We start from the raw sequence: 27,071 nt of genomic DNA on the forward strand, positions 1-27,071 counted from the left end.
ACCTTCCCAACTCAATCCAGGAACCTAACTCACTCTCTATCTTCTAAAAACGGCTAAAAACATCTTTTCCAAAAGCACTTAACCGGTCACTAAAAAACATACAAAAAATAAATAATAATAATTATTTACATTTCTTGTTGCACTTAAATCTGTTTTGTATACTATTCTGATGATAGTGAAACTTTGTTGTATGGCACTTTTCGTACCACTGTCTCCTTAAGATGATGCGCTTATGTTTTCCTCTTTTGTAAGTCGCTTTGGATAAAAGCGTCTGCCAAATGAATAAATGTAAATGATGGACAGAAAACAGGGAAAAGTTCTCGAAAAGGAAAAATATAGATGATGGCCAGCCTATGTGGGATTGTAGTGTGCAGTAGAGTTTTTTTTATTCGTAAAAAGTGTGCCTTGGCAGAAAAAAGGTTGGAAAACACTGATCTAAACAAACAAATTCAACAGAATTAACCTTCCCAGTTTATTTGACTTCCCATATGAGGTGAAGGTATTTTAGACGAGCAGGTATGATTATTATTTCTGTTTGCACAGCTTTAAAGCTGCGTCCAATACAGTCTTACAAATATTGCGGTTATAAAGTTTTGTCGTGCTACACTACTACTCATTGCAAAAAATAGCTTGTTACCGAAAAAGTCACACTTTATTGTAAACAACTGAGCTTTTATCAGGCTATTGTAAAATGTAGTTAAGTTAGTAGCATTGCTAGTTTTAGTTATTTACTCTAGGCCAGTGATAAGCAGCTGCAAATCTGTTTGCTTTACTCAGCGTGACAGTAAAGGTACAGACCTTTCACTCTTGGCATTACAAATAACTGTCTTTTCATGCAATATATTTAAATGAATTTATTCACCCGGATTCATTATTCACATTTTGAGAAAGTTATGAATTGCTTCTGCTGACTGCGGTTACATGAAACAAAAAATAGTTTTATTTTATTGAGATGACATATTTATGTGTCTTTGACAGAAATGTGTTGGTCTCATAAATATGTGTCTTCCTTGATATAATATTCGGGGATGAGCGATTTTGTTATCAAATTCTGTGCAAGGATGAATCCATTAGATATTTGTTGTGTGTAATATCAGATTTCAAATTCAAATGTTAACCATTATGTAGTGTTTACTTCATTTGTGCATTGATCCATGAGAAGACCGTTAAGCGTGGCTTGGTAGTTGTGTGTTGTTCTGTTTGTGTGCATGCGAGACTGTATGTGCGGATGTGTGTGTGTGCATATGAAAAAAGAGTGATGAATATATTAAACTCAATAACAACATAAGCGTAGGAAGCTCATCAAACAGTCTTACAGAATGCCTTTAATTTGAAGCTTTGTATGGCTAGAATATGCTCTCATGAATAAATGATTTAACTTCATCATAAACTGGAACGTGTGTAAACAGAATGTGAAAACTTCCCACGCAGTTTACACATTAAGGATGTAGAGACCCGCTCCCACAAGCCAGCAGTTTAACATAGAACTTTAAAAGAAATGCATAGAGATGTTGATTGACAGCAGGGGTTTTCCTTGGTCACAAATGGTCTTCGGTGGTGACTGATGTACACAGTTCATATATACGTGAAGTTGATTCATTAATTTGTATGTAATTGCCATTAATTCATATTTAATGTAATTATGTAGTTGCATATTATTGAATGTATACATTGGATATACAAGTTATCTTTGATCATCTAAGCATCTGTAATGTTTTGAAATTGAGTTTTTGTTTTGCTTCAAGATTCTATGGGAAACCAAACTTAACATACTTTATTTAATGAACACCTTATTTCTTTCTATAAGGCTAGTTATCTTCTTCACAGATACAGCACCTTACTGAGGTGGGACTGTCATTTTGGTGAAAATGTTTGCTCATACTAATTAACTAATTAACAAACATATATATATATATATATATAATGTTCTAAAATATTGCTCTGGTTATTCTGAAATGCTTGTCATCCTAAGAATTGGCCACAATTACCTCCCAGAACTCTCCAACACACTTTCGCTCCCAGACATAAGGCATCTGCCACTGAATGCTAGGAAACATTACATTTATCAGAGCATTATGTATACATGCTCTAAACCCCAAGTAATGTAATACATTTAATAAAAGAGCCACTGTGGCTTCAACTTGAATTTCTACTTTGCACCAATTTCCGCAGAAGTAACGATTTTGTTCTCTTAAACACATGGGATGTAAACATTGCTTTATTCGCAAATTGGTATTGCAAACTTCCAATTTTGCACAAATTAAATACAGAACTTGGATGGAAACATGACAATAGACTTGCTTTTGGTGGTGGATCTTTTCCCAAAAAATATTAATGTGAAAAATGTAACAAAAAGAAAAATTCTTGGTTTGACAAATACTCGGTAAAATATTGCAATATTTTGAAATATCAAGGCTTTTCCTTCCACCTCTGCCTGCAACCATAGGGGCTAAAAAAAAGGCTTGAAAGCTCCTTTATGTTTGTAATTTGTCACGTCTCACCACTGTATAGAGCCCAACTGGACAGGTTCGGCCAGGTCTGCCTGATGGTTTACTGAGCGCTCATGTTTAAATCTCTTGGCTGTAGAAAAGGTCACCATGAAGAGCTAATGGCCATCATCACAGTGCCAAATTAGGGCTCATTAGAAGGACCACATCCCGTGGGCACCCAGCCTTACATCAGCACAAAGAAAGCCATTCTGACCTGCAATTATTGCCTTGATTGCACCATCCACTGCTAGACCTGTTTGTAATAGTAAAAGCTTGAATTCCTGATTCATCTGAGCATGTTTTTAATAAATTAATGTCCCTGTAAGATAAATTGCTTGTCTCTTGTAGCACAAATTTTAATGTAACAGAAGGGAGCTATAAGACAGGAAAATGGAAAGTGATGTATGTCCTTCATTGGACACAGAACATTTAGTTTTCATTAAGAGTTAAACATGTACACGATACATTAGCGGAGGTTCAATAGCTGTAGCTTTGTCTCTCACTGTATTTCACTCTGATGAATTAGCAACTCAGCACACCGCGTAAAATGACAAAAGGAAATGAGCAGAAAGGCATTAATATGACGTGTTGCAGGGTTAGCTAATGTCTTGGCTTGGAGGCTGATGTTTATGACTTGGGCTAATGATATCCGCCTGACCCGGAATGAGGTTTACTGTGGGGGGAGATGAGGAAGGTGTCTGAAAGGTCAGCGCTAGCATCGCTCTTTCATTAGGAGAGATGTGGTACAGAAATCCATAAACGGCTATTCTTACAGCCATGTTGGTTTGTTATATATACTTATAGTTGATTATGCATGTTAAGCTGGTGTAGATGAAAACATTTTAATTTAAAAAAAAAAAAAATACTTATGTTTTAAAAATCGGTCAAACAGAACCTTCCCATGGCTACCCTGGAAAGAATAATGCTGCCAAGGGAATAACGTATTAGCTAAACTAATATCACTTTTAAAAATTGTTAAAAAAAAATTCTCTCCCTAAACATGTTTTCAGTTCAGTTCTTAAGGCAATGAGATGTGGAAGTGTGTGTGTGTGTGTGTGTGTGTGTGTGTGTGTGTGTGTGTGTGTGTGTGTACGTGCGTGCGTGCGTGTGTGCATGCGTGTGTGTGTGTGTGCGTGCGTGCGTGTGTGTGTGTGTGTGTTATTCAGAGCATGCCGTTATTTATGTATGATGCACAATGGTGTGAGACCACCAGTATGAAGAGGGAATAAACAGCGAGCCAAAGCTGCTTGATTGCTCTGGATTGTGGGTGGAAAAGGATAAATTAGCAATTCATTCTTAATTACAAAGACCAGAATAACATTGCAGTGAACAAATGAAGCAACAAAATTACTGAGAGGGTGCACTGCATTTCCACGTCTTGCAGAAGAATCACTCTCCACCTCATTGCAGGGCCATTCTCTAATTAATGATGATTTCTCATCAAATCTCTCTAATCATTGTGGATCTAACCGCCCTGGCAGTCATTCCATAAATCCACATGGGGGAGAAACATTTCCGCCCAATAAGTCATGTAGATCTTTGATCCATAAACAGCAGGAAGCTTACCCCACCTGATCTCATTGCACTTCCACTGTTATTATAATTAATAAACTTTTATTTAATTAACTGAAATAAAAACAAACTAATAATAAAAAAATTAATTACTAAAATAAAACTCCAAAACTAAAATAAAATACAAATTAATCCAAATAAATTTTAGTTTATTATTATTTTTTATTATTATTATTAGTTATTAATTTTATGCCCAAACCTCTTTAGTATTCCTTAACTTTGTTCTCTTCTGAATAGTGTAAATAAGGCAAAATTGCTAAAAGAAATAAAAAAATAATTATATATATATATATATATATATATATATATATATATATATATATATATATATAATTATTTTTTTATTGTAATCGAGTCTCCCTGCACTCTTTAAAACATTATTACTATATCATTTAAATTTTCTCTGTGACAGTGGGGAGTTATCAGTATTCCATATGCGTGTACACATATATTATACATGCTATTTGTTACTCAAGGTGGCACTGATAGTTCAGTGATTGACTTGATTTACATTTGACATTTACAAAAGCATTGCCACCCCAGCATTTAGTATCCCAAAGTAAAATTATAAATGTAAATATATTACAGTTGATGCGTCGTAATGTACGTTTATTTACAGTATGCTAAACTGTCTCAAATAAAAATTCTATTGATTTTAAATGCTAATTTATAAACCTTTAAAGACAGACCTACCATGAGCTCTGAGGTTGTTCATCGAAAATTGTCTTTAATAGAGAAATTCCTGTTGAACAACTACATTACCCATGGCCCAGCAGGGAAAGCTTCACCAATCAGAGAACCACCAACAACAAAACCCGCAAAATGAGCCCGGAAGTAAAAGTCCACTCCCATGATGCACTCTGAATGATGTAATCGAGTCTCCCTGCACTCTTTAAAATACTTTAATATTTTTGTATATTGGAATATTTTGCAATAAACGTTAACAGTTTTGTTTCTACACTTATAATCAATAACCTAAAATAAATATTTGTATATATTTCCAGAGTTTTATATTTGATTATTTCATTTGCAATGCTTTATGGGATTGTGTTCCTTGCCCTCTGTAAAGACGGTACAGTAAGTACACAAACTTGTACCTTTGTCTTTTTGTCAGAGTTTTGTATTTCAAAACCCTCTAAAATTGCAATAGTCTATCAGGGATGATCACATGAATGTTCACATGAAACCTATGCCACTGGTTTAATGCCAGGTTCTATTGTGACATCTAACCCCTTGTGGACAAAAGGTGAATGTATGTTTAGTGAAATATATATTTTTTCCTGGGCAATATCGGTGAAAATGTTGAATACTTTTTTGTTGCCAAGACTTCAGTGTATATACTGATATATGACTTTAAAAAATAAACCCATCACTTTGAGAAATATTTGCTTGAGTAAAAAGTGTAAGAACTAGCACGGGTCAAGCTAAGGAACGTTTAGAATCGGTTTAATAGAAAATGTGTTGGTGCTCTGGAGATTGCTATTTTGTTATTTATTTTTAATGTTATACAAGAATGCCAAAATTATCACTATGTGGCCTCTCTGTGGTAATGCAACTATCACAAATTCATGGGCATTTGTAATTTGATAGAGACTTCAATAAATGAACTACTGTGGTACTTGTTGCAATGAAGATTGGTATCTTAATCCAGAAGCACTATATATGTGCGCTTACTTTGGTGTTGAGATTCCTCATAGTCCTTATGCCAACCCCTTGCCACCCCATCAATTATATTCTAGATCCGCCCCTGTCTGTAATAATGTTTGGTGAAACACCCATGCATTTAAGGGTTACAATTTTTTTATTATATCAGTAAAAGCATTAACTTTTGATAACCCTAAAATACTAAAGTTGCAAGTAAATACTAAATATACAAAAAAAACTTAAACTTAACTAAAACTAGGAAACACTGAAAAACACTAAGGCCACGTCCATACGAATATGTTTCCATTGGAAACACATCAATTTCGCTACATTTATGCATCTGATCCACACTAGAATGTCATTTTACTCCACAGAAAATGCTCTTCACTGATCCATAATTTGGGAAGCGTGACTATTGGCAATTGAAAACAGAGTTTTCAAAAGAAAATGTATTAGTGTGGATGTGTCATACATCTGAAGTAAATCTAACACTCACAGAGTGAAAACTAACAAAAACTAAACTTATTTGAAAGGACAATTTTTTATTTTTTATTTTTTTAAGTCAAAGCTTTGATAACCCTGCGCATCAGACCAGTACATCCCATGCTTAATTCAGCCTATTTGTGACAGCTCCCGTCAGTAAGTGAATGGCTGACAGTCATGTCACTGCGTTGGGCACGGGCGTAATAAAGAGTTGAGTTAAAGCTGTGGATACAGGGCCAGCCGAGCATGTTTTGAAATGCTGTGGTCATTCAGCAAGAGGGATTTATGTCCTGCGGTCCATCAGGGTTGATCTTAAAAGGCTGTGATTAACAGCAGAGAGAGTTGAGATGGGCTTCAACACTGCTGCAGGCAAACCCTTAGAAGGCCACACAACTCACAAGCTTTTTACTCCAGCCTGTTAACACAGGGAATCACTCTCTCTTACACAAACACACATTGTTTGTGTGTATGTGTGTGGTAGTCAAGGACTACTAGTGCTTGCTTATATTGCATTACTTTCTAATTTAATAAATAAAATCTTCATTACAAGTAGTATTGGTGGCAAAGTTGGCTTTAAAGTGTTTTCTGCACCACAAGTGACATGAAGTGGAATTGCAATAATAAATATAACCGTAAGCGGCAATTATTGGGGTTCAAGCAGGTAAGAAAAGTGGATAAAATCACAGATCTGACAGGGGAAAAGTCATTTAATTACTGAAAACTCTAGTTACTTTTGTTTGTATGGTGTTTGTCGACTTACAAGGATTAGCGACGGTGTTGTAATTTGGATCTTATGGGCTCCATTGCAAAGCAGAACATTCTGGCCACATTTTGGAAGTTTTATCAACTATTGTCCAATGATGATTAATAACCATAATCCTCAGGATGTTGATATCAGACAAGATCCGTGAAGTTCTCATGCTTATGTATGTATCCGCTTTTTGGAATTTTACGATCAGACATTTTTATCCTTTTGAAGTCGCTTATAACCAGAAAACTCTTGTTGTAGTGCAGCGGTCGATTGAAAGGTGATTGGTGGCGCTTTGCTTCTGCCGGGACTCATTCAGGATGGATATTGTTTTCACATTTCTATGTGGTTATTGTGATCAACTTAATAACAGGCGTAAACAGGTTCTTATGTTTATATTAGGTTTATATGCCAAATGATTTGCTCACATCTCTTAATTCGTCAGTGAGCATCAGCATATCATTCTTACAATACAAATTTAACTATGTATTATGCTGCAGTACCTAAAAGAGTTATCCATCAAATGGCAAGATGATTCCTCAAACTCGGGTACTGTTTTTCCTCGAGACACCTTGGCTACAGAGCCAGGATATTTGAACCAATGAACAGAGGCAGCTATTTTGTGCTATAATAGATTTGCAGGTGCACAGGACACGTCTTGAGCATGCATACGCACTCTCTGAGCGATAGCAGAAAGATTTCTAAAGAGAGCTGCGTATATTTGAGAGCGCGCATCCAATTTTGTGCAAAAGCGAAGGAAATCCGTGTTCAAGCAGAAATATTTGTGATTGGGCAACAAGGACATTCATGTGCTCTTGACATTGAACAGTATTATAACCCCATAGAGGTATGGTCTATTAAGCTGGACTATGGTCTATTAAGCTATTTATGTTCATTTATATTCACAATACATTGTTTTAGTATTTATTTTTTGATTTTACTTTGTTAATTTATCATTCTCCACTCTTCCCCTGACATATTCTGGAGACCCCCAGTTTGGAAACCATGGCCCTTAACTGCTGGTACAATTGCCATGGCATTTTGAATGTACACAGCATATGTTCAAGGTTCTTCATGGAACCATATATGCCGATAAAGAACCTTTATTTTTATGTATAGTCATGTTTTAGGTGATAGTGAACTAATCTGTACTTAACAAACAAGATAATATAACATTTTGGCGTCCTCTAGAGACCCTCATATCAAAAATTAATCTAAAGAATTTTGATTAATCAAATCGTTTGGTTGATATTAGCCAATTATTATTATTATAATTTGGCTGTGGCCCAAATTAACTTATTAACGCATATTTTCAGAATTAATTAAGAAATACAAATAATATTCCTAACTTTTGTCAAGAAGAAGAAAAAAAAGTTTTAAGAGGAGTTAGAAAAAGTTTCTTAAAAATACAGAAATTAAAGAGATATCTGTTTTGTTTGGCTTGATTTAGGGAATCAGAAACAAAAATAAATTTGCTTGTAGCCCATATGGTTGAGAAGACCTTCGGTGCTTGGAACCCTAATGACCATCTTCAAATATCCCAAGCATTCTCCCATCAAACAGATAGCCCCGCCCCCAACCAACACACATGTTTGAGCCAAAAATGCTTTGTCTTGATGGCTGGTGATGCTTCAACAACTACATCTCCACTACAAATAGGAAAAAGAGGCTACAATTTGCAAGAGCTCACCAAAATTGGACAGTTAAAGACTGGAAAAATATTGCCTGGTCTGATGAGTCTCGATTTCTGTTGAGACATTCAGATGGTAGAGTCAGAATTTGGCGTAAACAGAATGAGAACATAGATCCATCATGCCTTGTTACCACTGTGCAGGCTGGTGGTGGTGGTGTAATGGTGTGGGGGATGTTTTCTTGGCACACTTTAGGCCCCTTAGTGCCAATTGGGCATCGTTTAAATGCCACGGCCTACCTGAGCATTGTTTCTGACCATGTCCATCCCTTAATAGCCACCATGTACCCATCCTCTGATGGCTACTTCCAGCAGGATAATGCACCATGTCACAAAGCTCGAATCATTTCAAATTGGTTTCTTGAACATGACAATGAGTTCACTGTACTAAAATGTCCCCACAGTCACCAGATCTCAACCCAATAGAGCATCTTTGGGATGTGGTGGAATGGGAGCTTTGTGCTCTGGATGTGCATCCCACAAATCTCTATCAACTGCAAGATGCTATCCTATCAATATGGGCCAACATTTCTAAAGAATGCTTTCAGCACCTTGTTGAATCAATGCCACGTAGAATTAAGGCAGTTCTGAAGGCTAAAGGGGTCAAACACAGTATTAGTATGGTGTTCCTAATAATCCTTTAGGTGAGTGTATATATATATATATATATATATATATATATATATATATATATATATATATAATTTTTTTTGTTTTGTTTTTTATATTTATATATTTTTTTTAAATTACATACATCACATTTAATAACAGCATCTACTCACACTAGCATTGATTCCACAAGTTTGTGCAAAACCTGATGATCCACATTATACCAGTATAATCTTATAATGTTCCAAAAAGCATCTTGTGTGCTTCAATGGAAACAAAATAATTTGACCTTTTGTACAAACTTGGTCAATGTCACAAATTTGCTTGCATAAATAGTGCAGAATCTTTATTTCTGCCATGTCTATTTTACATTTATCAAAATCCTAAAACTTTGTTTATGTCCAGATTTAAATGAAAAAAGAAAAAAGGACCTGATTTAAAAATAGAAACCATACCACACAAGCCAGAGCAAGCATTTCACAAACACCCCATCATTAGCATATCTCTTAGCTGACAAAATGTCTCCACTACAGCTGGTCTGTGTATTCAGCCAAAATATGGATGAGTAAGATTAGTATTACACTCAGGTGTGTGTCAAAAGCAATCTGTCCTCTCGTGGGGTGTGGAGTGTGAAATTAGATCAGATACACTCATTATCGTTTTGTATTGCTAAACGGTATTTAAAAATCTTAAAATTTTCATGCATTTGCTTTCACAGGTGGAGAGCATGCAGCCACTGTATCGCATCCACTTCCTGCAGCCTTCTCCGACCTGTTGCCCCACTTCTTGGTGGAACCGGATGATGTTTATATCGTTAAGAATAAGCCGGTGACCCTCACCTGCCGGTCGACACCTGCCACTCAGATCTACTTCAAGTGCAATGGTGAATGGGTTCATCAAGATCAGCACCTGATCGAGCGCAACATGGACCCGGCTACAGGTACACCCTCTCAACGCTGCTCTCTGAGGTCAACAATACAGGCGCCTGACCTGCTGCTTTTACAGAATAACACTGAAGAGCTGGAGAGCTTATAAAAGGAGATTATGTTCTTTCGTCTGTAGAATAGTAGAAAGAAACCAAAGCATTTTTTTTCCAAATGTATTTTTGACATATTATGAATATGTCTGCTCAAGTATTGGTCTGTTGCATTAGTGTACTCTTGTGAACACAACACTAGAACAGTAGTTTGGCTTTTTATTCTGCTTTTTGTAAGACTGCTGCCTCAGCCTCAAAACCCAAGCCAAAACAAATAATGTCTACCACAGGTAAATGTTCTTAGGCTTTACATCAAATTCAGATTTGTTTTTCAAATCTGATCTCAAATAAGATTAATGTGATTTTGGAAATAATAAAATCAGGCTCGTTTGTTCAGACAAACCTGATCTCATGAAAATTACGTGACTGCACGAGACACTAAAACACTATAAAAAAAGTAAATCGGTGAAAACCACATTTAAACACAATTAAAAATTGATCTTAAATATCTTGTAGGTTTTTGGTTGTTTTACCTGTTTTTATTTATAAATCTGGGTTTTGCCATTAAAATAGCCACCACCTTTAAAGGGGTCATGACATGAGAAACCAAATTTGCCTTGATCTTTTGGTATATAAGAGGTCTTTGTATCATTAAAACGTCCTGCAAGTTTAATATTTTAAGACGGCCTCCCCATTCTAAACGAATCATTTATTTAATCAAGCTCAAAATACAGCTCGTTCTGGATTCATGGTTAGAAGTGACGTGTCGGTTAGAAGTGACGTAACAGCGTTTGCATATGACCGCCTCCAGCACAAGATAACTACGATTTAAGCGCGAAGACAACTACGCTCATTTCAGTATCGCCGTGCGCCTCACAAGTGTTCAGTCGATGGACAGCGAGCTCTGACAGAGACTACTTGTGCACAGGAAAATTACGATGCCACACAGATGTGCTGTTCCTGGCTGTGGTCAAACAAAACCTCTGAATAAGCTGCCGAAAGATCCAGACATCAGGGAAAAATGGATGCAGTTTATTTTTTGTGGACGTTCCAGTCACGGCAGTGTTAACTTAAGCGTTTGTTCTGTACATTTTAAGGATGACTGTTTTGAGAACAAATCTCAATATGATGCTGGCTTTGCCAGAAAACTGTTGCTCAAAGATAAGTCCGTGCCGACTATTCTGGGAACAACGACCACGCAAACTGTAAGTAATCTATTTTAAACTTTAAACTACTTTTTAAAGCGCAATTTCATTCATTATGAATAATCACAGTGTTTTTACTTAGTTTACTTGCATATTGTTCTGGCTGGGGCGTCAATAATTGATACATAGGCACTGACGTTAGCCAATCATAACAGTGGGCGTTAACACTGAAGTCTTAAATGGAAAATGCCCCCAAAACAGACTGTTTGAATCAGAGGATGAGAAACAGGGTGGGAAAAGGTCATAAATCACTAGATTTTAAAAGTTTTTCTTAAAAAAAATAATATTAATACTATAATTGCACCTAAGGGAACATAATAATACAATAAAAAAAACCATGTCATGACCCCTTTAAAAAATAAAGTAACTACTATTAATCGAATTTAAGAACGTTTTTGAAAGCATTTTAATATATTTCATTCAAATTAAGTCAGTTTCATTCAGCCAACATAATTAAGTTGTACTAATGTTTTTCACACATGGATATGGTTTGGCTTGTTTTTGAATTTTTTTTTTATGTTTGTTTACTGTTCAGACTACAATTGAATAAATTTGAGTTACATTGGATGCGTCAGAAAATCTCATATTTGCTGCTTGACTGAACAAACCTTGAGTGGCTTATTATTTTTATAAAAAGTGACAACAGCAATATGATTCATTCGTCTAACAGAAAGCTTTTTACTGTTGTCAATCATTGTCAATGTTGAAATCATTCCAGATAGCTAATTTAACACTGATACAAGTTGGAAATTTTGCCTACGGTTGGTAAGAGACCGTTCCACAAATTGTGCTAAAACGTGCTAATACTCTGGAAGGTAAGTTAAGGGACCATCTGAAAAGTCCACACATTGTGCTAAAACTGTGTATTTTTTTTCTCTATATATGTTCAATAAATTACACTGATCGAACAATGTATGAATACAATCACTGAGTCATAAAGGCAAGAAGTACAGCTGAAGGAAACAAAATACATAAAATAATTAAATACAAATGTTAATAAAGAAGATAAATAATCCAGATTAAAATGAATTAAAATATATATATATATATATATATATATATATATATATATATATTTATATATATATATATATATATATATATATATATATATATATATATATATATATATATTTATATATATATATATATATATATATATATATATATATATATATATATATATATATATTTATTCATATACATACTTTGGCAGCCCAAGGGTTGGAACATTTTTGGTACGGATTTTGCTGTTTCGGAAGGAAATTGGTACTTTAAATTAACCAAAGTAGCCATCAGCTGATCACAAAGTATAGTCAGGACATTACTGATGTAAAACACAGCAAGAAAAATAAAAACTTTGATAAAATCTAGACCCCAATTCCAGCAGCCATCACTTCAACACCTTATCCTTGAGTAATCATGCTAAATTGTTCATTTGGTACTAGAAAGTCACTTGCCATTTTATCAAACACTGCTGAAAGCTATTTGGTTCATTAAATGAAGTTTAACGTTGTGTTTGTTTTTGATTTGCCACAGTATGCAATAGTCCTAAGGTGAATATTTGGTCAAAAATAGCAAAAAAGTAACCGCTTTCTCTAGAAACTCATCAGTCAATCATTGTTTTGAGGAATGAAGGCTATAGAATGAAGATTTCATACAAAGGTGTACACTACAGTCTTCAACCAGCTCTAACAAGGACAGAAAGTAAGTAATTTTTATTTCTATGGCACCTTTCTAGAACAGACATCACAAAGTGCTGAACATCCACAATATAAAACCAAAGAAGCATAAAAACACTAGCTCATTCCGTAGACAACCTCTCCTACCTATCAATCGATGATGGCTGCCACGAATCTGCGGATGACATGTGCCGATTCATAGACACTGCTCCCTCCACAGGACTCAGGGGTTACTTTCTAGGATCATGGTTTACAGGAAAATTGACAGAATTCTACTTTTAAAATATAGCTTCCTATGCTCCATCCGCTCTCTTCGAAATGAATCCTATCGTTAGGTAATTTCGTCATTTACTGTATTTAATAAATGTTCTTGATCTGCAATCCCTGTCTCGATGCGGCTCAGCTGAGGGAAGAAAGATATGACACAGAGACTCAAGCTATCAAATCCTTCCACGTTTATTCGTATAGCACTTCATTATATGGTCCAGCAAAACAACATTCCACTATACCCTCCAATGAAATGGTTCTTTACCTTATATGGGGTAACATATATGTTTGAGTACAGGAATGGGATATACATTCCCAGAGCAGCTGCATTTCGTGATGCTACAGCAAGCTACATCAACAAGAGAAGTTTAAAAGAGGCCTTTATTATTCCACACCCACCTTCACGGCCAGCGTCATATGGGTTTCCTTCAGACACGCAAACGCATAGTAGTTATGCGACAATTCCGCAGTCGTCACTATAAATCAATAAAGGCTGGTCCCCACTCGAAACATCATGTTCCTTATGAGATGTCTGACATGGCAGAGCATTTCCTGCAACTTCATTATCCCAGCCAGACACATCCCTGGGTTTTCAATGTAATCTCTGTCTCCCTCCTCGTTTTGCAGGAATTCCACAGACCAGCTCCTACTGGCACCATTCGAGGTATACTGGAATCCACAATAAAGATGCTCGGCCGCCGATCTCCCCAATCGTACCCGAAATGGTCAACCTAACCCAAAACATCAAACAAGCTCAACTCTCCATCAGCCATAAGCTCTCATGCATATCTGGTGGTGGTTGGTGGCTCTCTCCCAGCACATCCGATTCAACTCAAGCACGCCCACTGTTCGCAACGATAGAGCATAACTATGTCTACCCTCCTTGCTAGGGCTTCCATAATCTCAACATGGTTCATTTTGCATGGATATTGCACAAGCCAGCTGCCAGAAAGCTGGCACTATAATGGGATATCCTTCAACAGGGTATTGCACGACAACATCGCCATTATCGTATGGCTTTACGCACGTTGCCCACCTCTCAGCAAAAATTTCTCAAACTACTCTTCCCTAGTCAGAGGGTTTTCATATCAAATGTCTTTCAGCAAAGGGATTGCACGCAACGTCGCCATTATCATATGGCTTTACGCACATCGCCCACTTTTCAGCAAAGATACCCAAACAATTCTTCCCTCATCGGAGGGTTTTCATATCAAATATCATCTTTCAAGGAAGGGACTGCACGCAACATCGCCATTATCGTATGGCTTTACACACGTTGTCCACCTTCAGCAAAGATACCTCAAACAACTCTTCCCTCGTCGGAGGGTTTTCATATCAAATGTCGTCTTTCAACAACGATACTGCACAGCAACGCAGGCCTAACGTAGGGCCGCATATCACGCTGCTCGCCTTACGCAGATCCTGCACAACCAGGGGCCTCATCGGAGAGCCCAAAATCACACCCCAAAAAAAAAAACTTTCCTATATCAAAGGCTTCACACAACCATACCAGAGATATCGCAAATTTCATGTCAATTCTGATGCTCACATCTCTAATTTTCACCTCCAGAATGAACGCCTAACACAACACCTGGTTCGTACCAAACTGGATCATCTCTTTTGGAGGTAGTATACTACTTTCTCTCTTTTTGGGGGTAGGCTCCTCGCCCCTGCCTCCTATCTCCGGCAGGACATGATGGTTCTGTTTTACATTTATCAAATAAATGGCATCTTAAACTTCACTCAAGCCTGCGTGTCTTCCAGATAGAAATAGACACCTCACATGTTCTCAGCTGACAGCTTCATTTAATTCTACCCACTCAACACCACTTTCATGTACAACAGTAAAGAAAAGACTCAGGGGTGCAGGCCTTATGGGAAGAACTGCAAAGAATAAGCCACTTTTGAAACAGAAAAACAAAAAGAAAAGGTTAGAGTGGGCAAAGAAACCCATTGGACAAAAGATAATTGGAAAAGAGTGTTATTGATCTTAAACTCATTGAGCTTTTGTGGGATCAGCTAGACTGTAAGGTGTGTGAGAAGTGTCCAACAAGACATCTATGACAAACTGACAGCTAGAATGCCAAGGATCTACAAAGCTGTCATTGCTGTACATGGATGTTTTGATGAGAACTCTTTGAAGTAGTTTAAAAAGTTCTGAACATTATTTCAAATTGTAATTTTAATTGTTGACTTTGTTAATGACCTGACTATATATTGTGATCAGTTGAATGCCACTTTGGTTAAAGTACCAATTTCCTTCCATAAGATAAATATCTGTACATTTATTCCAAACTTTTGGCAGCACATAGATATATTTATGAGAAAGGATATACAAGTTGTATTATTAATAACTGCATTTATTGCTAAACCTGTGGTGGATATGGTTAGGGACTGTGATATTTATATGCATTTTACAAAAGATTTGAACACAAAACGTGATTTTTATTTATCACATTTATATCACATTTTTGAGTTTGAACTATCCATTTTACAAAGATTTTGCAGCAACAGCACATTTAATGTGAACTTTCAAGCTCAACAGTTGGCATTTCCCAACAAAGTGCATCCAGTGTTTCTTTGGTTCTTGCTTTTAACATCAGCTGTATGGTTATTCCTCAGAGATTTTATCACAGTCTCAGGGACGTGCAAAGGGGTGGCTCAGTGGCACAAGCCACTGCCCCTTTGCCATCCTGGGCTGAGGTGCCCCTCTGGAGACAGAAATTCTATTTGCAAATATTCATTTTGCAGACGCTTTTTATCCACAGCCTCAAAGCAATTAATACACGATGAATAGTAAAACGCTTTCTGCATAATTTTTTTATTGTTTGTATATGTAAATATCCGCTAGACGAATGTGTTTGGCTGTTGCATCGTGCCTCTTGTGTTGCAGAGCAGTGGATCAGGTGCACTTGACACTTGGACAGTGGGTCCAAATGCATTAAAAAGTGCATTAGGTTATAAGGTGTGAACTAACGCCAAGATCATAAGTCATAAAAAAATTTATGATTTTGTTTAATTTTGTTGTTATTTAAACTTAAATGTAGGCTGTCCAATTACTAAATACAATTGCTGCATAGCTAAATCATAAATTTAGAAAATAAATTTATAAAGAATGATAAAGTGAGCCCTTTAACTGTTGCTGAACTGAATATATGAAGCAGGCTGTCACAGAATTATAGAATATGAGATGTGTTTCCGGTTCCGGCAGACCTAACTAATGCAGCATAACTATGAGTTGATAGATAAATTAGGTGTATGCCTCACTGAATAAAAATGTCTTTAGTCTAGACTTAATGGAAAGAGTGTGTCTGAGTCCTGAACCATCTTCGGAAGACTATAGTTTAGGATCCAAATAGGAAAAGGATCTACCTCCTTTTGTGGATTTTGATATTCTAGGTATTATTAAAATGCCAGAATTTTGATAATTAAGACAGGCTGATCTTAATGAATGTGATGAAATATACTGTGATAGAAGGTCACATAGAGTAAGTACCGTGGAGCTAGACCATTCAAGGCTTTGTAAGTAGTTAGAAGTATTTTAAAATGAATACGAAATTTAACATGTAGCCAATGTAGCGATTGTAAGATTTCGACAGGTTTCGAGGAAATATAAAGTTTTGTTGGCATAACGTGAAAACTAATTCCACGGTACCTGATAATGTCTCCAATGGGAAGCATATATAAGGAAAAAGGAGAGGCCCTAAAACTGATCCCTGTGGCACTTCACACTTAACTGTAGTTTGATCTGACAATTCACAATATTGACATAACCAACGATTAAAGCTCTATCCACAGTAACTACTAGGACTGACAAAAATATCAGCAAATTCTCTAAGGAAATCAGAAAATGGCCCTGGTGTAGCAAGAACAAAAAATTATTAGAGATTTTTTTTTTAAATATATCTGATGATGTCACAAAAGAATTGAACTTATATCCTGACCTCTCTCATTAAGCCCTGAGCCCTCGTGGCTTAATGATTGGATCCTGGGTTCAGAGCGCCACTCACAGCCGTGCCCTGCCCCGTTCCCATTCTTCCCAGAGGTACATGAAGAACTCAAAAAGTCATGGAGGGAACCTTTTACTGCCCGGACCCAACTTCTGGGTTCATCCGCTCTCACTACCCTCGACGGCAGGACGGCCAGGGTGTACACAGAGATTTCTCAGGTGGATAAGGCGGTTGCGGTGCACATGTGCTCGCAAAATGCCCCACCTGGCGAAATCGCCGTGACTCCCGTCCAGGGCCTGTAGGTTCAGCAGCATCCACTTCACCTTTGTGAAGGGCGAGAATGCTGCTGCCATGCGTGCGGAGATCACAACCCTTCTGCAGAAGGACGTGATAGAGCCAGTCCCTCCAGCCGAGATGAAGAAAGGGTCCTACAGCCCTTACTTCATCGTGCCAATGAAAGGTGGTGGGTTGCGGCCAATCTTGGACCTGCGAGTTCTGAACCGGGCCTTGAACAGACTCCCATTCAAGATACTGATGCAGAAACAAATTTGGTGTGCATCCGGAATCAAGGTTGGTGTGTGACGGTAGACCTGAATGACTCGTACTTCCAAGTCTCGGTTTTACCTCAGCACAGGCCCTTTCTGCAGAGTCCACAGATCTTAAATCCAAAGGGAGAGCATTCCACAATTTGGGAGCAACACAAAGGCACAGTCACCTTTAGAAAGAGAAATAGATGTGGAAGGTCAGATCGCCTTCGAGGGTCGGGCATGTCCCTGTTGCCTCGTGTCTTCACAAGTCAGCAGGCAGCCTATGCCCATTAAAGGAAGTGGGCATTCACATCCTCAGTTATCTCAACGATTAGCTGATTGTAGCTCACTCTCAAGACCTGTTGTGTGCGCACAGGGACCTAGTGTTTGAGCACCTCAGCAGGTTGGGGCTTTGGGTCAACTGGGAAAAGAGCAAGCTTTCTCCTGTTCAGAGAATCTCTTTTCTCAGAATGGAGTTAGACTTAGTCTCTATGAGCGAGCGTGCACAGTCGGTGCTGACCTGCCTGAATTCGTTCAGGCAAAGAATGGCGGTCCCACTGAAAAAGTTTCAAAGGCTCCTGGGGCATATTGCGTCCTCGGCAGTGGTAACGCTGCTCGGGTTGATGCATGTGAGACTGTTGAGTCCCGAGATGGCCATGGTGCTGTGGCACACATTGCGTGGCCATCACCTTGATCTGCCGCCACTTGGACAGACCTTGAATTTCTGTGCGCAGGTGTCCCCTTACAGCAAGTTTCCATGCGCTTCAGAGTTACGACAGATGCTTCCAAGCTACGCTGGGGTGCCGTGTGCAACAGGCACGCTGCCGCTTGCTCCTGGACAGGACCGTGACTGATTTGGCATATCAAGTGCCTCGAGATGATGGCGGTATTGCTGGCCCTGCAGAGGCTTTTACCATTGATCCAGGGCAAGAACATGTTGGTCCGCATGGACAACACGGCAATGGTAGCATATTTAAATCGCCAAGACGGCTTAAACTCGTGTCGCATGTTGCAACTCACATGCCGTCTCCTCCTCTGGAGTCAGACTGAGGTCACTGTGGGTTACTCACCTCCCGGGCGACCTCAAATGTACAGCGGACCTGCCTTCATTGCAGTTGATGCTTAGGGGAGAGTGGAGACTCCGCCCTAGGCAGTCAAGCTGATTTGAAGTTGATTCGGCGAAGCACAGGTAGACCTGTTTGCTTCCCGAAAATCCTCCCACTGCCCAGATGTGCTGGTGCACAAGTGTGTGTTGCCCCCAATGAGCCTGCTTGCACAGACCTTGTGTGAGGTCAGGGAGGACAAGGAACAAGTCATCCTCGTGGCGCCATACTATCCCACCCAGATTTGGTTCTCGGAACTCACGGTCCTCACGACAGCACCTCCCTGAACAGAGTTCCCCTGACTTCTGAGTTCACCTGACATCTGCGTCCAGACTTATGGAATCTCCATATCTGGCCCGTGGACAGTCTAAGCAGAGGTAGACATGATCAGTCAGTCCAGGGCTCCCTCTACGAGGCAGCTATATGCCATGAAGTGGTGGTTGTTCACATATTGGGGGTGCTTCCTGAGGAAAAGACCCCCCAGAGATGCACAGTCAGGTCAGTGCTTTGCTTTCTGCAGGAGTTGCTTGAGGGGCAGCTGTCCCCCTCCACCTTGAAGGTGTATGTGGCCATTATAGAGGCACACCACGATGCGGTGGACAGTAAGTCCCTGGGGAAGCACAACCTTATCATCAGGTTCCTGAGAGGCACCAGAAGGCTGAATCCTCCTAGTCCGCGCCGCTTTCCCTTGTGGGATCTCTCCGTTGTCCTGCCGGGCCTGTGGAGAGCCCCATTTGAGCCCCTGGAGTCAGTTGAGCTAAAGGCGGTCTCATTGAAGGATGCCCTCCTGACTGCGCTCACGTCCATCAAAAGAGTTGGGGACCTGCAGGTGTTCACTGTCAGCGACACCTGCCTGGAGTTCAATCCAGAGTACTCTCACGTGGTCTTCAGACCCCGACTGGTCTATGTGCCCAAGGTTCCCACAACCCCTTTTAGGGATCAGGTGGTAAGCCTGCAAGTGCTACCCCGGGAGGAGGCAGACCCAGCCTAATCATTGCCATGTCCTGTGCATGCTTTGTGCATCTACTTGGATTGCATGCAGAGCTTTAGAGCTTTTTGTCTGCTTTGGTGGACAGCGGAAAGGGAACGCTGTCTCCAAACACAGGTTTGCCCACTGGATTGTGGATGCCATCGCACTGGCATAACAGGACCAGCGTGTGCCCACCCCTTTGGGATTATGAGCACACTCCACGAGGAGTGTGGCGTCCTCTTGGGCACTAGCCAATGGCGCCTCTCTAGCAGACATCTGCAAGGCAGCAGGCTGGGCAACACCCAATAACTTCACAAGATTTTATTATCTCCAGGTTGAGCCATTTCTTCCTGTGTTGTCAGTTACAAACAGTTAAGTATGCAGGGCAGCTGGCCAGCTGTACCGCTTGCATTCATTGACTTTCCCCTCCAGGAGGGGGAGTCGTACCCTCTTTTCCCCCATGTGAGTTCACGAGATGATGGACCCTGGATGTCCTTCATGTCCCTAGCCCTGTGGCTGGCGAATTCGGTGAAGGAATTCGTAGCGGGACCATTACGTGTGCTAGGATGCCCTGTACTGGTGTAGGTGCTCCACATGTGCTGGTGACCTGTGTTAACCCCCATGATGTTTTTTCTGCGGTGCGGTTTCCCCGTCGGTAAATCCACGTCTCTCTTGGGCAGAGCTCTCTTTGCCACCGATCACAGCCTTTGTAGAGCTCCTCCCCTCCTGGTTTGGTCTCCCACGTGCAGCTGGTAAGGCCATGTGACGTATCTGCTACATGTTAACCTCCCCTTCAAGCAGGATGTGGTCTCCGCAGTGTCTTTTCTTCCTGGGAAAGAACACCTTCCCCGATGCAAATACATTTGGCCCCAGCCGAAATATTTTTTCACTTTGTAGAGAGAAAAAAAAAATAGAGAAAAGGCCATGGCTGGCATGGCCTGTTCCCATAGTAGATATGTCTTTATACCTTTATATGATGTTTATCTTATTTTTAATTTTTATTTTCAAGTTTGATATCAATAAATATTTTTCCAAATGACTAAGTGAGAGTTTTGTGTTTGGTAGTTAGGGGAACAGACACAGTCTTTATAATATCTAGGTGATATGGTTTCTATATGTTGTAGTTTATGTGACCTGTGTGATGGCTCAAGGCAGCTAGAAGATGTTCGGATTAGCCAGCTTCCTAACCTGGGCTCCAGTTAGTCAAACACTATCACTATTAAGACTATGAACCAATTTACTAGAGAGGAGAGCGGCACCTTCCCTGGAGGGATGGAGACTTTCTGTCTTTAGCAGGTCAGGCCTACTCCAAAATCTCGTCCAATTGTCTAAAATCCTATGATATTCTGAGGACACACTTAGACATCCAGCCATTCAGCAACATGAATCTACTTTTAAGCTAGTCACCACGACAAGCAGGCCGTGCAACAGAGCATATTACAGCATGTGACTGTTTTTGCAAGTTCACACACCTCTTTAACATTATTTAGGCCCATGCCTAAATCCGCCTATGGTCAAGACTTCCACCAATTGCCCTGCTGCAGAGGCTGACTAATTCCTTACATATATCACATGTAAATCCCTCACAGCTGATGGATGAAGCTATCATAAACATGTGGCATGCAGTGCAAGTAGCAATAGCATGTGCTGATGCCATGACTCACCGCAATTGTTTGTTGTTGTGGTTATTCTTGGGCAGCATGGGTTTGAGATTGATATGAATCCATCATGCAACTGTTTGTTGTTATGATGGTTGAGATTAATGCAATAATCTGTGTAACACAGAGGAGAAAATGGGTGTGTACGGTAAAATGCACACAGTTTAATTACGATAAAACTAAAATAGTAAAATATAGCTTCAAGCAGCAATGCGATTCCTCCTCAAATGGCAAATCATTTAAAATTGATCAGTAGATGGTTGGTGTTAAACCCTCCCAATGGATGAATCCAAAAAACATGTCTTTCTGTCTGAATCCTAAACAAATTTTTTTTCGTACACCAAGTTTCAGAAGAATTGGACAAATGGGGTGGAAATAATATCACTTTGAATTTTTTTTTGGGGGTGTGGCCTGTAGTGTCACCTATGGGCGTATGTGGGCCATTCTTGGTGTGGGGGTACCCGTTGGCATGGAGTATCAATGTGCCAATTTAGAACATTTGTATCATGTATAACTTTGTGTTTGCAAGTAAAGCATAAGTAAAACTAATATTAATATTAGTTTACAGATTAAAAAATAAGTAGTTATATACATTATTTTACATAAGTTGTGTATTTAGTAAATTAAACAATCACATGGCATCAGGTCAGAGAGTGAGATCTGAGCATTAGGAGGCAGGTCCTGGTAAGAGGATTTTAGTGACTTACTGTAAATGGACATAATACTAAGAGTTTGATATGGAGTAAGATATACATGGGAATCTTAAAATGGAACTTCAGGTATAATAGCAACAACAACAGTAGTACTGTTAACATGAAGCCTTAGTATTAAAAATATTGACTTTGAAAAGTTTGTAAATCATTCTCTGTAAATGTATTTAGGGTTTGAGTTTGAGCCACTGCCCCTCAAAATGTCTGTGCACAGCCCTGCAATGTCTCTATTTAGAAAGTGCTTTCAGTAATGTAACCAAAGCTGTGGCTGTTTTGTTCAGCTTTACCTGTTCTTAAGTGGACACACTACGTTTTCTGTTATTCCACTCTCTCTCTCGTGATTGATTGTGATCTGTTGACAACTACTCATCTCAGTTTCTTCCATCACATTGTTTCGAGCTCCTACAGAATAAGTGCATTTTCTAAAGAGCACCTGCATTCTCTCAAGAGAAGAAGGCTGGCAGGCAAATGTTTGTGTGTTTGTTTGACGTGCATTGTCAGAGGCATCGTAGGCATGAAAGAATGCACATTATGTGCACGCTAGAATCCTGAAGTTATCTGTAACTTAAACCCTCCAATTCATAGAATGACAGCTGATTGGGAGAGCTGATGTGTGGATGACTTGCTGCGGGGAGAGCTGCGACAATTTCAGGGGAATGTCGCATTTTCTTAAGATGTCTGATATGCAGCGAGGTATTAGAGCAGACAGACTTATATAAACTCCTGTCATCTGCATGCACATACTAGATTATTAGCATTTGATGTATTTTGTCAGTACATTTGTATTATTTATTTATTTGGCTTTTGTTGCTATGAATCACATTGCAAATGCACACACACACATCCTTTATTCACCAAAGTTCACGTTAACATGAACTTGACCAGATTGATTGCCATCCAAGCAGGTCGTTCGCCATTTGTAGTATATATGTTTTTGTCCCAGTGTAAAGATTATGCAAAAAGCCAAAAAATATCACACAATAAAACAGTGTTGTATAGAATTAACATTTAGAATTATTTCATAATATTTACAACACTGTAAATTTGTGCTTGGAGCGCTGCTTGTGCAGGAGCATTTATCTGTGCCTTATCATATACAGGCCTGGTTGTGTGTGGTCCATAAGGCAGTGCTTAAAATGCAAAGAAATCTGTTGTGGTTCTGCCCCTTCACTTGATTGTTTCACGAACAGAACAATGTATAACGTTATAAGAGTTAGAATCGCTGCCGGGACTGTGTCATGAATTGCTGCACCTCAAGCACTACCATAAAATAAAGAAACTTCCCGTGCCCTTGCAATGTTGTTGCAAACTTTTCTGGGTTGTATAGGAGCATTCCACTTGCTGTATCCAAACATATCCAATGGCTTAACATAGGCTGTTTGAGTGCTCTTATCACTGAGCGCACATGGGCAGATCCTGAACCCAGCTTGAGCTATAATGCACATTTTTTTTGATACTTTGAAATTCGACTATATATAATAATACTATTTTATATAGGTGTGTGTGTAAGCACTTTATTAGGAACATCTGTACACCTACATATTATACCATATACTGTATATATTTCACATATACATGCGTGCACACGGTTAGTGAATGAGACCCGCTATGTTATTTAATATGTTCACTGAAAAAAAATAATATAATGATTCATGGACAAATACTATACATATGTACACATGATTGGTGAATTAGACCCATTGTGTTAATTATGTATTTTTTTTTGGGGGGGGGGGGGTTCTGCAAAATTATAAGGATAAATAATAATTATAATTTTCTTGCTGAGTGTTTTTCTCTTTATTTCTATTTAAAAAATATCTAAATTACCTTTAACAAGAAAGAATTACTTGAGAATGTAATTGAGGTGATACAAAGATATTAAGTCTTGTTTTAAAATGTATCTAACCTAAATTTAGCCTCACTGGCAGTAGTTTTTTCTTGTGAAAAGCATAAACATGACAACATTTTGCTTGAATTATCTGTAAGCTTCTCATGTTAATATATGTTGTTTTTAAAATGTTTAGATATTTGTACATTTAGACAATAAGTTTCTGCAGATTTGCACATAAGTCACACATTGCCACATTTGCACATTGTCAGATAATAACACTTGCTTTCAGAGAATATGTTTTTAATTCAAGTATTTTTACTTAGCCCACTGGCAGATAGTTTTGTCTTGTTGTAAGCAAAAACCATACACATTTTTGTTAGATCCATGCATCAATCAAGAAAAATGGCAATAAAGTAGGGAAAATATACTTTAATTCAGCATATATTATCTGTTAGTCTCATCTTAAACACTTTTGCATAACTAAATGGATTACATTATTAAACATTCTCTGTAAACAAGACAAAATGTCATTTAGCTTGTCAAGTAATTTTTCTTGTTTTAAAAGAAGTTTAAATACGTTTTTTTTTTTTTTACTAAAATTATATTCACAGTGTCTTAGCTACAGCATTGAATGACTACAGTACCCATTGCCCTGTTTGAATACAGTCTGTTGCCAACAGTGAGTCAGTACAAGGCCTCAACGTGACATCCCATTTCTCTTTCTTGTGTGTAGCTGATGAATGGGCAGTATTTGGCCAGAGATGAAGGACAAACAAATGTCCAACAGTATAGGTTTCCAAAGGTACCCATACTGATCTCCCCCAACTTCCACATTGTGCTGTCAGCAGTGTTTTGAAAGGCGAGCAGCAAGAGGCATCAGCTCTTGTGCAGACTGTGAAAGTCTGGCCCAAAGTTAGAGCTGGGAAGGAAACTAGACTCCTGACTTTTCAGTCGAAAAGAAAAACAAGCTAGTTACACTTGTTACAGCAATTTAAATGCAAAGTGTTGTGTAGATGTTAGAGTATAGCTTTGGTATTTGTTACAGTACTGAATATGTATGTTTGTCCTTTGTTATCGTAGCATTAAGATTTATCTGTTTATAGAAGAAGATTTTATCCAAAATGACTAGCAAATGAGGAAATGCTAAAATAAGCTATTCACACTTGCTGGATTAGAAATGTGTATAATCATCCAGTTCATTCCAAATTGTATTTACCATGATGATCAAATATAATTTGATAGACAAGTATGAGAAGATTACATTTGATTAAATTAATTATTTACTTAATTATTCATAATGTATAACAATTTGTTAGTATAAAGAGGGAAATAAGGCAAGGAAGCATTAAAAAAATAATGCCATATGTAGTTTGTATCAATCAACATGCACTAATGTTTAATGAAAATGATTTGACATCTCATAATCTCAATGAAAAATATATTTCTCCTTGTGGCAGTGGGGGCATGGTCGAGCGTCCGTTGAGGGGGAGAGAGAGAGCGGTAAGGGTGCATAGACCTGAGCCAAATTATGACTAACACCTGTGTCTAATTGTAGTGAGATTGGGTAGAGCGGCATAAAAGGACTATGTCAGCGCCAGATCGAGAGAGCGAGCGAGAGCGAGTCGAGAACTTTACTGTGAAGCTGATGAGTTATTGTGAAGCTGTAAACCAGAGGAGTGGTCAATTAAAAGTTCTCTTCATGTGTTTGAAGAATCCAGTTCCCGGTGTCCTTCCTTGTTACACTCCTGTTTTTTTTTTTATTATTTAATACTATTTTTATTTATATTGTAATTTTTGTGGAGTGAAATTTGTATAATACAGCATTTTGTTGTGATATTCATCCGATCATTTCAATATAATATATCATATACTGTATGTTATGTATCAAAATGTCTGAGCATTCATCGTGAATTTGTCCTTACCATTAAGAGTCAAACTCCTCCTAGTCCTTCCTTCTAATTATATTTTCAAACATCAGTGCCTTCAGGCAGTCTGATCTCATCGCAAGATGTTTTAGTTTGCAAATATCAGGTTATTGACAACTATTTGGTATCTGTCTGCTTACGAGTTTCTTTTATATCTGCAGCGTTTACTTGAATGAAGAATAATGCTGCCATCTGTCCTTCCTCTCCAGTGTATCATTGTCCACTATTGATTCTTTCCTGAGAGTCTACTGGTTCTCATTACCTGTCTCCAGTAACTTATCTCAATTGTATTTCTCTGACTAGTTCAAAGGCATCTTTAGACTTTAACACACACACTGGATCCTTATTCGCTCTTCTGAGAAAACTAAGCTAAAACAGGGGACAGATGAAACATATCCGTTCAAAGAGAAATCAATGATGACAGTGGATTTGTATGGATAGAACTGGAGTGTGGGCTGATCCACTACAGTAGTATTTTCATTTAACTAACGGCAGTTTCAAACATTAAGAAAAGACTGTAAATGCTAACCGATCATCCTGTCGTATTTGTTTAGTTGCTTTTAAATAGGGAGTTAACCCAATAACCAAAATCTCTCCTATTGTGTTCCACTGAAGAATATCATACTGTATTGGAACAACATGGTGGTGAGTACATGAATTTCAGTTTTGGGTGAACTATCCCTTTAAGAGTCTTACATAGGGGATCAATGCTGTTTTCAATTCACACAATCTCACACTTCATACTTCATACTGTCATACTTGAAAACACGTCGTTTCCCAATTATACAGCCCGTTGTGGTGGCACTTTGAGAATAATTGTCAAAAATGAAGAAATATTTGCTTCTTTACAGATATGTCTTTGGAAAAGATATCCCACAGACTATTAGATATGCATAAAATGTTATCTATGAGCTTCTTCAGCTTTCTAGAGATTCTCAGTCTGATTATCCAACACATTTTAATAGAATTTGAATTCATTCGTTCAAGTTTTGAAGCATGAGTTTAGTTAATCTTTTCCATAATCAAATGAAA

At 38.4% G+C, this 27,071-nt stretch overlaps 1 protein-coding gene across 1 annotated transcript in view; it reads left to right on the plus strand.

Annotated features, from left to right (window-relative positions):
* Positions 1 to 27,071, plus strand: part of unc5a (unc-5 netrin receptor A) — a 323,606-nt gene that overhangs the window by 166,201 nt on the left and 130,334 nt on the right. Inside the window, exon 2 of the mRNA XM_052149893.1 lies at positions 9,954 to 10,175. Within this exon, the coding sequence (XP_052005853.1) occupies positions 9,954 to 10,175 (222 nt within the window). The remainder of the gene's footprint in view (positions 1 to 9,953; positions 10,176 to 27,071) is intronic.

The sequence above is a fragment of the Xyrauchen texanus genome, chromosome 19, assembly GCF_025860055.1.
Source record: "Xyrauchen texanus isolate HMW12.3.18 chromosome 19, RBS_HiC_50CHRs, whole genome shotgun sequence".
Lineage (NCBI taxonomy): Eukaryota > Metazoa > Chordata > Actinopteri > Cypriniformes > Catostomidae > Xyrauchen > Xyrauchen texanus.